This window comes from Toxotes jaculatrix, chromosome 22 (genome assembly GCF_017976425.1).
Source record: "Toxotes jaculatrix isolate fToxJac2 chromosome 22, fToxJac2.pri, whole genome shotgun sequence".
In the NCBI taxonomy this organism is placed as follows: domain Eukaryota; kingdom Metazoa; phylum Chordata; class Actinopteri; family Toxotidae; genus Toxotes; species Toxotes jaculatrix.
Genome location: NC_054415.1, coordinates 3376279 through 3390394, shown reverse-complemented (window position 1 = coordinate 3390394; position 14116 = coordinate 3376279). Strand labels below are relative to the sequence as shown.

Here is a 14116-nt window from a genome sequence, read left to right as displayed (position 1 = left end):
GTCTCAGTGGGAATCCACCTCTCATCCTGACACTGCCGTGATCAGTTCACTGCAGCCTCACGACTACACATAACAGACTGCTTGGCACGGCAGCCTACGTGTGTATCTCTGATTCTGCAGTTATGTTTCACCAGCACCAGGTAGCCTGTCCTCAAAGGTAGCAGTTAGGTTGTTTGTGTCAATCAAAGCTGGTGGAGATGCCTATTGGCTCGTTTCAGCCCGCGGGGCTCCAGGCTCCACCTCTCCATCAGAGTCCTGCCTGTTCTGCGCTTGTTGCGGTGAGCGCGGAAGGGTTGTGCGCTCTCAGGTTACGCGTATGAAGTTGTGGACAAGAGGAGATCGAAGACATCCAGAGACTTAGAAACGGAGGAAAGTAGAGACTCACGCCTGTCGTTTCACTCTTGAAGCCGGAAATAAATTCGGACAGCGGACAGCGGCCGAGAAAAGGCATCAATACGAGTTTGTGGCGTTTAATTGAGAGACCAAGCATACCCAACAGTATGCGGTGCAGTTATGGCAGGCAAGGGTAAGACAGTCGTGAGGACGCTGGAGGATTTAACGCTTGATTCTGGTTATGGTGGAGCCGCGGACTCGGTCAGGTCGTCCAGCGTGTCGCTGTGCTGCTCCGACACGCATCAGTCCATCGCGCATGGGGGCAACTGCTGGCATCTGACGGAATCCATGCACAGCAGACAAAACAGTTTGGACACAGTCAACACCGTCCTGGCGGAGGACACGGAGATACTGGAGTGCTCGGGTCAGTGCGCCAAACTGCCCGAGCTGGAGGACGTGCCATGGAGCCTCGGCGAGGTGGAAGGCGCACTGAGGAAAGACGAGGAGCTGATGGTGGGCGACCCGCCACCGGAGGTACTGGCACGGCTGTCGGCTCTCATCAGCCGTGCGCTGGTGAGGGTAGCTCGGGAGGCGCAGCGGCTCAGTCTGCGCTACGCCAAGTGCACCAAGCATGAGATCCAGAGCGCCATCAAGGTGGTGCTCTCATGGACCATCTCCGTCAACTGCATCACGGCAGCTCTGAGCGCCCTGTCCCTCTACAACATGAGCACCGGGGACAAGTTCAGCCGAGGCAAGTCAGCGCGCTGCGGGCTGATCTTCTCCGTGGGGAAGTTCTTCAGGTGGATGGTGGATAGTCGGGTGGCCCTCAGGATCCACGAACACGCTGCCATATACCTCACCGCCTGCATGGAAAGCCTGTTCAGAGAGGTGTTCAGCCGCGTCCTGCGCAGCGCGCTGGTGGAGAGGGACAACGGGATCCCCAAGTTTACGCTGGAGTCATTGGAGCAAGCCATCAACAGCGACTCGGAGATCTGGGGTCTGCTGCAGCCCTACCAGCACCTCATATGTGGCAAGAATTCAAGTGGTAAGAAAAGTTCAAACGAAAGATAACTCTTGACATGCCAATTAGTCATTAATTGTTTGCCAAAATGTGGTTGGACGCTCTTTTGTCACCTGGTCCGTACACTATATGAGTTTTGTGTACTTATCGACGCTTATCGTGCACCTTATATGAATGATAATGCAACACATGAGCTAAATCCACCACATAAGCGATCAGTTTCCCCTCGAGAAGCCGTTTCAAGCGTTTATCTCCAGTGGAAGTCCACGTGTTGCGAGAAATATCTAGAAACCAGCGTCTGTGTCTTTAAACAAGGCTTGGTGACTCAACTGGGAGCAGGAGGCTTGATTTAGGTAAACCGAATCTTCTTTCAGAGACAAACACAAGCGCACTTCTCCATGTTTTAGTCATTTGTCTGAAGGGCGACACGGTTTTAAAGCTGAATATTTGATTGAGGAGATACTTTTCACAGTGCACAAAGTCGTAATCTGCTTAGTGCAGCCCGGTTGGAAAAGTAATATGACTATAAAGTGTATAATTATGATGGGAAATAACCACTGCTTATCCAGCTCATGTAATTGCACTCCCAAACAAAAGGGCTTGACAGTTTTTTGAATATTTATTACCCACAGCTTTGTAAGACCTCAAGGCCCACCTCTGAAACAGGAAGTGCCTATCAAAGCCCCACAGCAGCAACAGTCAGAACTGATATTTATGGTTGAAAAAGATCAAACAAGCTCCAACTTCTGTTTCTTTGAAGCTGCTGTGTTCCCAGACTTTCGTTAGAGACAAGAAGAGTGTTAATGTTAATGACTGTTTTTGACAGAGTGAAACCCTGGTGTGCATGGTGTGTCTAGATGATGTGTGTGTCGTGATTTTGCAGAAACAGGATTTGTGTTTATATTGTGCGCTGGCCTTGTTGGTAATGCTATTACTGTCTCACTCCAGAAGGTGTAAGCTGTCAGTGTGGGCTGGCCCTCTTATCCAAAGCCCTGAATGAGTTGGCTGAAACTGTAAAGCAGAAGGGACTCGAAATGCTATTCTCTAACTGAAAGCCAAACTTGGTCGTGCAATATTGACAGAAAAAAATCATATTGCAGCTCTTTTGCTAATTGTCGCTGTGCGACTGTTTTCTCTCAGCATAATATGAGAGGAATTTCACACATTTGCTCTCTGGCCTGTGGATGAGCCATTCCTCTATAGGCGCACCAGAAAAGATTGTTCCAGAGGCAGTGCGAAGAAAAATGGATCTGAAATAGCTTTCTTATTTTGTTCAGTGATATGACTTGCTTTGAAATTCAATGTCATGGGTGCAGGCTTCTTTCTATAATCCAAACCTTTCGGTCTCTGTCATGTACAGCCCATGCAACAATAACAACAACCCCACTAATACACCAAAATGTAAAGAAATAATTAAAAAAAAAAAGAAAAATTATTCATTACAATTTCCCAGAACCCAGACTGGTGCCTTCAGATGTCTTATTTCATTTTTACCAATCCCAAAACCCAGAGATAATCAGTATACAATGATATAAAATGGTGAAAAAACAGGGATTTCTGAGATTGGAGAAACTGGATTCTTATACATTGATATTTAGCCTTGGGGGGAAAATGCTACACACGACTGCTTTGTCTCCAAAATTGTAGCTGGGAAACAGGAACTTCAGTGTAGACAGGATTCAGAGCCAAGCATGCATCCCCCTCCACTCCTCCTCCTCCTCCATGGAACGCATCATTTCCTGATGGTGCAGAGGAGGCTACAATTTACGCTCACCCAAAACAGCATGATGTCATTCTGTGACAGTTAGAAAGGCAAAAGTGCGAGGATTTAAAATGTGCTGGGGTTTTTTTCCTTTTTTTTTTCCTGTGATCCAACATTTTATGAAATATTTTAAGGAGCAGCCTTTGTCAGTTGGGTTTTTAGTCATCTCTGACCACACTTAAAGAGGAACAACTCATTAAAACGTCATATTTCAATTTGAACTGTCAGACCTGGGGCTCAATAATTAACCATCCTTAATCGCATATTAATCAAACGTTCACTCATACGTCTGTAGTGTCTCCATTTGTCTGCGTAGTTTCGAGCCTTTGCAGAGAATGGTTTTAGGATCGAGACTATATTCAGGCAAAGGTGGGCGAGAGCAGGGTAGTCCTTCTTGTGAGAAACATGGTCTCTTGTCTAAAATTTCACCTGGGGAACAAAAGCAGTGCAGCGCATAATGACTAAATCCACATTGCTCGGCGCTACCAGTGACCATTTGTGACAGCGTCTTTGCTCTGACTAATGAGCAGAGCTAAATGGAAGCATTTCTTCACTGCCTTTGTTTGCAGAAGTACATGCTTCTGTCCAGCTTGTACATTCTGGTTATTTGTAGGATTTCTAACATTTCTTATTACAAAGAAAACACACTGTGACCGTGAGAGGAATGTAGTTTCATCGTGTTTCTTTCTTTGCTTACTAATAACCTTAATACTAATTCTGAAACTAGTCACACCTATGAGAGAGATAACCGTCAGCAGGTGGAGGAATAGGTGGAGATACTGAAAGAAAATGAAAACAGCAAATTAGGACAGACGTGTTTTCATCGTTTTCAGATGGGTGTTCTGGCATCATTACCCGTCGGCGGGGCGGGAGACATGAACTGTGGCCTCCCCTATGACGCGCTTTTCCCAGTACAACTGCAATCACTGTAGCTGAGCAAATAGCAACCTAAAACCTAAAAATAAGCTTTAGGTGGCGGCTATGTGCATAATGTGTCAGCAGGGATGTGGGTCAGTTCTCCAGCAGGTTTATTATATTTGTCTCCTGGATCGACGGTTCGTGGCTGGACACTGTATCCAGTGTGTGCTATAGGTGACAGTTGATAATTTTGTTGATGTCTGTTGCACTTAAACATACAAAAGCAACAATATCTTGTGGAGTGCAAATCAGTTTGCCTAACATTCGGTGAGACATTGTACAGATACTGCATGTGAAAATGTTACAGGTGAATCTCTCCTGATGTATTGACATCAACAAGGATTCGCCATGTCTGACCCTCCCCTCTTAGTCATGTTAAACCGTCTAATGACAAGTGACGTCAGGAACAAACAGCCTGGTCATCAGCTCCCAAACCTGCCGGGGTGGCGTTTAAATTTGGAGTCCCCAATGATTGTGATTATCTCTGTCATTTGCCGTGACCTTCCCCAAGGAACTCATCCAACCTCCGCAGGACAGATGACACAACATAATGGAAGTGCATGGCCTCCTATAGTCTGTCTATTAAATTAGCAGCGGGTGTCTGTTCTCCCTCCTTCTTCACTCTCCGTCTTTCACACCATATTTTATTGTCTTTTCTGCTGGAGGGTGGGCTCCGCGTTTGCATATTTGTTTTCCACTGTGGTTTTTAATAAGCTCAGCTCGTACCCACATGATTCTGGCAAAGCCTTTTGTTGTCCGTTCTGTTATTATTTTCCGCCTGTCCTTCCGTTCCTTCGGGTGGACTCGCAGATGAGCTGACAGATTGCTGTCGTTCTGGTGGAGATGCGAGCACCCAGGCAGGCGAGCTGGTTGTGATGGATTTTTATGTCATGGTAATTTCATAAGACCAAAGGCTGCACCCACACCCCTTCACCCCGCCTCAGCAATGATCAGTGATGATTGTGAAGTTATGTGAAGTTGTTTTGGGACAGAGATGAATTTTATGAGCTGTATCCATTTCCAGTTTCCATCCATGTTACTGGCTTGTGAAAATATTGACTTTCATTTCATATGCTTCTCGGTGATTTCGCTGGCAGGGATTCCAAAAATACCTATAACTCAGCTCGGGGCATCAGGGACCAGCCCAAAATGCTGTGGTTTTATTACCAGTGTCATTGGAGCGTGCATCCCCTTCCATTTTCAGAAACTAGGTGAACGCAGTGGGTCAGGATGAGATAATGAAAGTAGTGTGAGAGAGCGTTGAATGCTTAATGTTGTGGAGGAGTCAAGAGCGGGAGGAGAAACCAGGCTGGAGTGTCAGCTGGAGGAGGAGGTGGTGGTGAGGAGGCATTGGCACAGGTCCCTCAGAGATATAATTACCATGCAGCTCTCTTTAATTAACACTTGTGCTTATCTGGTAGTCATTAAGATTAAGAATTAGCAATGGGAAACACCAGGGAGCTGGAGAGAACAAAGATGATAATACCTCTCATTCATTTTTAAAACCCGTAGCGCAGGATCATGTCGGCGTGTTTGATCAGATTGGTCTGTGTGGCCAAGATAAAATGTCTTCTAGACATTCAGACTGGTGGACTTTCTTTGACATGGTTTCTTATTGATCAGTGAGACAAAGCAACTAGTTACGTCACTTGATCCTTGATGTCAGTAACTTTAAGATGCCTGCTTAGCTGAGAACTGCAAGAGACACTTCTCATAGGTTCCTTCAAGACTACACGGCTTTTGAATGCATGTCAGCATTTGGTGTGCTGTTTGACAAACAACATACACTCAGCATTTGAGAACATATACATATTAATTTTTTATCAAATAAAATCTGTCTGGTCGGAAAGTACCAGGACGTCCCACGTGTTCACTATCTTCACCTCTCTTGCCGTTTCTTTACTCTTTACTTGCTCGGCATCTTTCTCGCTCTGCTCATGGCCGTGTTGAACAATGTGCTGTCACTGTTGTGTGTAATGAGCTCCATCTGTTAACCTTTTGACCCGTAATATGGGTGAGATGTCGGTACAACAGGTGGCCGATTTGGAGTTGGTTTGTGTTTGATGAGTTCATCCCTCGGTCGCGGCTCAACAGTGCCGCAATGTCAAAAATGACCTAATTGTACAGTCCAAGTTTGGCAAATACACAACATGCAACTGATGGTGGCATAGCGAGATGAGATGACACACATCCTGGAAGTCTGGAGACTCACTGGGCTCCTTTGATGTCGACAACTTGTGACAGCGGCTGTCAAAATACAGTTTTATTTGATGTTACCTGTCAGTGGTACAAAACTTAATTCGGGGCTTATGTCCTGTGGGGAGTCCTGAAGCGCCCTCAGTTGTGGTGCCGCGTTTGCTTTCATTTGAAATTAAAAGTGCTAAATGTAAGTTTTTCCTCTATCGCTACATATCCAACACCAGCTTTAACAGCTGCTTACTTAGCAAGAGCTTCAGCCATCATTGCATTTACAAGGCAAGAGGTTAGAAATACGTCCTCTGGGCTTCGCGACTTCTTCATCGCTACAGTGACTTACTGTCGCAAAGTGGTATTACGGCATGGTACATGCCAGGGCCATTGCTGCTAGCATAAATGTACACATAGCACCCATAATAATGCTTTTTTGTAGTTTTTGTACTAAATTTCTTTTGCAACTTAATTTTTTTTACCTGTAAAGAGAGTCATAGTAATGTCAGAGGATGATGTTAACAGTCTCACAAGGTGCATCGAAGGGTCAGTTCACAGAAATTACAAAAAAGACCTAGACAGTGTGGTTTCACTTTTAATTCACTTTTTGTTTTTCACTTCTGCCGCAATTCAGGTCTATTGAAACAGAAAGAATCAGGTTTTAACTTGTCATTAACTTTACAATGACTTGTTAGTTTCTGTTCTTTAAAGGATCAGTTCACCCACGTTGCAAAAGTCTAGTTTCAACTGAGCATATATGCAACAACTTTTTTTTTCAATTTAAAAATTAATGGTACGTAAACATATCATGATATATTTTATAGCAATATCACATTATAAAGTTACATGTATTAGTCTGAGTTGCTGTTAAGTTTTTCAGATGCCATTTTTAGGTTTTGAACCTTGAACTCCACCACTGAAAACTTTCACCCTCATTGACGTGTCATCATCAAAAGCCTCAGAGATGGATATCTCCACACCTCAGCGCTCCAAACCTAAATGATCTGCATGTCCAGGTGCCACTGAGGCTTAGTAGAAACATGGATTTTTATAGGCAGATGTCCTGAGAACAATCAGCTTTAACGCAGTTAAAGTCACACTTTATCCAGGTGCAGCGATGTTGAATCACGTAGTCTCTAATTCTGTGCTGTTTAAATCAGGCAGCTTGCTTTTGTGGTTAAAACCACACCATATCTTGTCAGCTCTATTGTATGTTTGCTTCCTGTGGAGGTGTCTCTAGGTTTCCGTTATCACACCGTACACTCTTGTTGCACCGAACCCGTGGTTGCTCTCTGTCCTCTCTGGTTATGCTTTTGATCAGGCCCTGAGCAAAAACAATTTTTTTTGTGTATTGTAGCTCTCAAGACTCTTCTTTGTGCCTTAGAAAAAAAATCCTACTGTATTATTGTTTTTGCGCAGTAAAACCCACTTGGACATGAGTTGTCTCTGGAATTGTTCAAAATCAGCAACTAATATAAAGACTATATAAAGAAAAAAATATTATGACTAAAGCTATTAACTGGTTTCGAAACTCATAAGTTATTATTTGAGTCAAGCATCTGATGGTTTGTGAAATGTTTATTTTTCTGTAACACTGATGTCATTCTTCCGGGAATGAGGATGTTCTGAAAGAAATCACATCCTCTGACACTCATCTATTGACTCAGGGCTTGTTTTTGTCCTTCTGGGACTTCTCATGATTGTCTTTTGAACTGCTGGCCGGCACACAGGCGGCGTAACGTCAAACTGTTCGTGTTGCTCTGTGGTTATTTGCCTCATGCTGTTGATGAAGGGAATTTCTAGCCAGAATCAACATGTTGTGGAAAAATTTTGCATCTCAATAGCTTTGGTCAGGCACTCATCAAAAACGTCTGGACAGAAGAAAAATAAAAATCTACCCAGTCACTGCCCTCTTGAGTGTAATGTTTCATTAGATCAAATGTGAGAAAACAAATATGCCATGTGGGATGCAATCATATCACTTCAACTAGATACTCAAGTTTGGTTTGGTTACTCATTGCTACTCAGCCCTTTTGCTATTGAATTACGCAGCTGGGCAGATGACTTACATTGTTCCAGCACCATGAGAGTTGTTTTCAAAAGCAGTAGGCATCAATCAGATCTTCCCCCTGTGCTTATTATCCTCCCCCTGCTATTATTTCACGCACTTACTACAGACACTGAGAGTTTAAGCTGTTTATGTTCACTGTAGAAATACATGTAAATCAGGAACAAACTATATCCATATGTATTTCTTTCCTACATTTGCATCCATGTTCTGAGTGCTCTGTGCACAGTAGTTACTGACACCTTCCTCTCTGCTGACTGAGCATCAAAATGAATGAAAGTGACAGATGCTGATCTCTCCGCTGACTTCTTTCCTCCAGACCATCTTTCTGCTCCTCCCTCCCTCCTCACACTTCCCCTCTAGTCCACGAGAGAAATATCATGATATTGTGGCTTCTGTGAATGTAATGTAGTTGTGCAAATTGTCTTAAGGTTCAAGCCTGAGTGGGCGTTTCCAAATGGCAGCGTTTGACTGACGTCTGAGGACCAGCACTGCTAGGAGGTGCATCTTTAATTTCCGTGGTGCGAATCTGACTGAAGTATGCCGGAGCCCAGTTTAGCTGACGAATCTTTACACTCAGAAAGTGGAAGCTTGTAGTGAAGCTGTGTGGCTGTTGGATTTAAAGTGCATACCCACACAGGTATTGGACCAGTCGAACTGTATTACCATCATCGTCACTGCAAAAATATATTGATATAAGAACAGATGCATTTTTCCTTTTTTCTTAGCATAATTGTATTTTCAGTTTGACCCAAACATCTCTTTTGCAGCTTAATGTTTATTGAGATTTTCTACATAAACTCCAGATTTCATACTGAACACTCTCCTTACCCTCCCTTTCTAGCTCATCTTCCCCTGCTCTACTGTTCTCTGTCCTTTCTTTCTGAAATCTGACAGGCTTCCTGTTAATTTTATGAGAACTTCGTACACAAACAGGAAGTCTTTTATGTTTTTCTACTTTACTCGCTGTACAAAGTCTTTGATGTTTTTTTGCTTGTGGTGGCTCAGAGTGTCTCCAGTTGACCTCGGCGTGCTTGTACCTTTGTGTTGACACCTTCCTGTTGGTGGGTCACATTTCTGTTCGATGTGAACACTCGTACTTATGACGTCTCCCAGCAGCCTCAGTAAGCACAGATTACTACAAACTCTAACATGATCACTTGGCTTCCTCTAGTCTGTCCCTCATGTTCTAGCAGGAGTAATTAAAGGCTTTGCAAGAATCAAGAAGGAAGGTTTTTCACATTGCTTCTCATGCTCGTCCACACTTAGACAGGATCCAACCCAGAGAAATGCTGCACTTTTCCTTTCATTATGTTTTCATCCTGCACTTCACATTGACTCCTGACAGAAAAGCGATCCAGTGGCCTTTGTTTACTTTTATTTGGCTGTAATTTAAGCGTGAAGGAGCTGCAATAAGTTGGTTTTAAAGGATCAAAAAGAGATTTGGAGCTGAATGTTAGCAGTTGTACCAGATGGATGATTCATAAAAAAAACACCTCACAGATGATGTCTTTCAGCTGGTGGCCAGTGGTGGTGGATCTCCTCTACACAGCTTTATCCACAGGCTTACTAAGAACACATAATTTGTATGCTTGCATTAAGTTGTGTAACTCTTGTGTAATACTTGTACAGTCAGACACCAAGAAGTCTAAATATAGTCAGTCTCCTCTTCAAGCTTACAGGTGGAAAACACTGATTCTAGCTGAAATCAAATGATACGCTGATGTAATGAAAAGGCTTCTTGCTTTGGTAATTGATTAATTGATTAATTGATTCATTGCTAATTTATCGAACAAAAATCTGAAGGAATTTTGGGATGGTGCTAAATTTATTTGCCTTCTTCCCTCTTCCTGCTGTTACTTGCTTTGTACTTCACACAAATATGCACATTTAAAACTGCATTTGTGTAATTCTCACTGAGTAACTGTTTTCTTTTTTTTCGGTTTTTGTTGGTGGTTACACAAATAACTCCAGTCTCTTTAGCTGAGGCTCAGCTGCTGTTGCCTTTACACACAGTTTAATACTGGCACATTAATCCAGAGCAGCGAACAAACACCCATGAAATAGATGTCCGGTTAAGCCATGCGCTAACTAAAAGCTAATCCACACCTTCCAAACAATCAGAAATAATTTTGTTTGTTTGTTTTCAAATCAACTTCAAACAACCTTTGAAAAATGTAAAGTAACAAGAAAACAAGGACGGGGGCGAGAGTATAGAGACAAAGTGATGCCCCGGTCAGTAAAGTGGAGACAGAAAAACAGAGCCCTCCTGCATATGGTGCGTGTCCGTGTCCTCCTGTTCACCAAGCCACGGGGTTTCAGTGTGGTGTGTTACATCCCAACAGAACAGGCACGCCATTACAGCATTTAATTAATAAGGGGTGAGTGCGGGAGCAGTTTCTGGCTGTTCCCAGGTGGTGATGGGAAATTAGGCCCCTTGCTCTGGGGAGAACCATCTGGTGCCACTGTGACACAAAATAGGCCAGTGATAGGGATACTTAGCATTCTGGGTAATGGAGTCTAGGGGAATACCTTTGGTGATGAGGACCTGACTTGAGCACATCCTCCCTCTCCCGTTCTCCTGTGTTAACCGACTCCACCACTTAATCCCAACTTGACAAGTGCAAACACCAACGCACAAAGCCTGCAATAACAAAAAGAACACCGTTTTTCTGTTGCTTTTGAAGCCCACGGTTACAACGACATGTTTCTCAATGACTGCTCATTGAGAAACGGCGACAGCGGCAGCATAGTCCCACTACAGTATTCCTGACATTCAGAGTTGCTCACAACTTGACTCATGTGAAGATGTAGCAATTTTGTTCACTGCTATTGTGTAGGCAGGAACACTTCCTCCCACTGACATGAAGCATTTCATAACCATTACGAGATCGACGTTGAAAGGAAAGCTACAAGGAGAACTTCTGCTCTGTTCAATCAGTGCGTGTCTGTTGCACTCACCGACTCCCCTTGGTGACTTTTCTCCTGATCCTTCGCCCGTTTGTTGTGCTGAGGATGTTTAATTAGACAGCTGATGACATCTCAGCCTGATCTGTTGTCCTGTATACCCTTTTTTAACAAGAGGATCTTCAGTGCATTTTAAAAATGAGAAAACCAGATCTTTTAGCAGCTACTCTGTGGAGATTTTTAAAAAAAATGGAAAAAATCTTCTAAGATGCAGCTAAATCTGGCATTTTTGTGTGGGAGATTGGTTTGAACTACCAGGGATCCCTGTTCTCATAGACAGTGACAGTGGTGGGTGACTGGGGGGGCTGTATACAGCAAAAAAAAAAAAAAATCACTGTGATATATAGTTACTCACCTGAAATGGATCCAGAAATATACCAGGCTGCACTGGCTGCCCTGAGGAAATGACATTTTATTTTTCTAATTTATGAAATCTACAGTTTATGTCCTGAGAAAATGCTAATGTTGGTCGTTGGATAGCACTTCTGGTCTGCTAACAAATGCCAGATTGTGCCCAGTGTTTGCATGGAGTGCTAGAGGTGATAAAAGGATCATTTTGGTGCTTATGTTTATGTTATTGATTAGGTTCAGATGGATTGTGTGTAAAGAAAGAAAGGAGAACTTACGGGTGAAAGAGAAAGGATTATGAAATCACTAGGCAGCAGGATTCTCTGAAACAAAATGCAAACCAGAAGTGCCGCTCCACCCCCACTGATTCCTAAGAATCAGCTCCAAGAGGTCCAGCAAATCTTATTTATCAAGTTGAAAGTGAAACTGAAAAAATGATTGGATAAAATATTAGTGTGTGTGTGTGTGACAGATGTTTTCACACTGATCATGCTTTAGTTCATTGCCAAGCTTGGTTCCTCTGTTTGTAGTGTCGTATGCATGTGTGTGCACCTATAGCTGATTATTGCACTGCATAACAACAAATTCTGATTACCCTCTGAGGTTTGTCTCATGCATTTACTCTGCTGTGCCACCTGTCTGGTTGAACCTGCTTTGCGTCATCCTCTGGCCCTTTGGCCGACGTGACAGACAAGTACAGGCATATTGGGCTTAGACAGGTTGCCTCAGTGCTCCTCTGTACCACAACCTGATTCACTGCCAGTAACCTACTTAGTGCAGGCGTGCAGACCGACACAAAACAGGTGTCTGGACACACAGTCACTTGTGTCTATTTGTATTGCAGCACCTGTGGGAGTGATCAGTGACTACAGCAATAAACCTCACAGCTACATTCATAATTTATCCCTTATCTGAGTTAATTTCAGTTAATGTGGGGAATCTAATTAAAGCATGACACATGCCCAGTCATGTACGATACAACCTCATCGTGTTGCAGTTGTGCTATCGACATGTGAAATCTGGTACCAAACTATAAATCAAAATCTACTCGGTAGGTATTTACCGCGAGTCTGCCGTTAGCGTCTTGGATTAACAACAAATGCAGCTCCGCCGATACTTTTTACAAACTTTAACCATGAAACCAAAGAGTGAATGAATGAGGACAAAACAAACGCAAATGTCACTGCATTTAAACAGTGCTGGTTCCTGGTCAAAGTTTGTTTTGGTATAAGGAACAGCTGATGTTCTCGCAGGATTTGTGAGGTTGTCCAGCACTAGAGCTCCAATCATTACTGACACCGTGAAGTGTTTTCTCACTTCTAAGGTATTTGCTCTTTCCTGACTATCAAAGACTAAAACATCTGTGCAAGCTGGTGGAAACAATCTTTACATGTGGTTTGTCCAGTCTTTACGGGTATTTCTTCTTAAAACTCTCAAACATCAATATCGTTATTGACCTCATTCAAAAATTCTTTCTAAAGCTTCTGCTTGAGAAAACTATAAAGGTCCTCACAAAGATAGAAGTATGAGGAGAGCGCACACATGTGGGTTATGAGTGCCAGTGAACAATGCTGCATTGTCACTCACCTGTTGCTGCTGCTGCACCCATGTCTAACAAAGCAAGCTTGTGTAACTTACAGTATCTGTCCAAGACAGATCTTCACGAAGCAGTCTCATCACGTTATCGTCATCTCGTAACATGTTAATGTATCAGCAGAAGAAACACTCTTAACGTGTTAAACAGCTTTAATCTCGGAGCTCAGCCATCATTAAGTGCAGAGAGAGGTATTCATGCATATCCTGCAATGCCAGGTTTATTCATCCAGGAACTCATTCACCTATGCTAATGTACACCTACACGAGGCAGCTGCATGATACCATTCCTGCTTCCACACATTCAAAGTAGATAATCCTCAGGCTTCGCAGCAGCAGATTTTTCCCACACTCCCAAAACAGATACTCAATCTCATCAGTACCCACAATCCATCATAATGTCCCAGAGGCTGCCTGGTACCGTCATCAAAATACAGTTTGTTTTTTGGCATGTTTTCACCCGTGAATGTATCATCAGGGGGGTGGTAGCATCTCTCTGCCTGACCTGCATTTTGCTTGGTTAAAGCTTGGTTTAAATGTATGAGTCAGACTGAGTCAATATGAGTATGCATAAAATGTATGCTGGATTAGAAAACATTAGGGACATTTTTCTGTTAGTCAGAGGCATCAGAACATCGCAAGACCACCTGAGAACTCAGCCCATCAGAGATAAAGGTGATATATTTATATATATATATATATATATATATATATATATATATATATATATATATATATATATATATATATACACACACACACACACACACACACACACACACACACACACACACACACACAAATGGTGTGGGATAAGTAGGCCCAGTTTTTACTATCTAATTAAATAACACAAAATATTGACCTTGGAAATAGCAGTTTGACTAAAGAAAACGTTGTTAGCACTGTGTCAGTTTACTGG

At 43.1% G+C, this 14116-nt stretch overlaps 1 protein-coding gene across 1 annotated transcript in view; it reads left to right on the top strand.

The window, feature by feature from the left end:
• The first annotated feature begins 298 nt into the window (after window positions 1-298).
• The window catches only part of LOC121176015 (ankyrin repeat and BTB/POZ domain-containing protein BTBD11-A), a 124259-nt gene continuing 110441 nt past the window's right edge, over window positions 299-14116 (top strand). Inside the window, exon 1 of the mRNA XM_041029933.1 lies at window positions 299-1378. Within this exon, the coding sequence (XP_040885867.1) occupies window positions 514-1378 (865 nt within the window). The 5' untranslated portion in view covers window positions 299-513. The remainder of the gene's footprint in view (window positions 1379-14116) is intronic.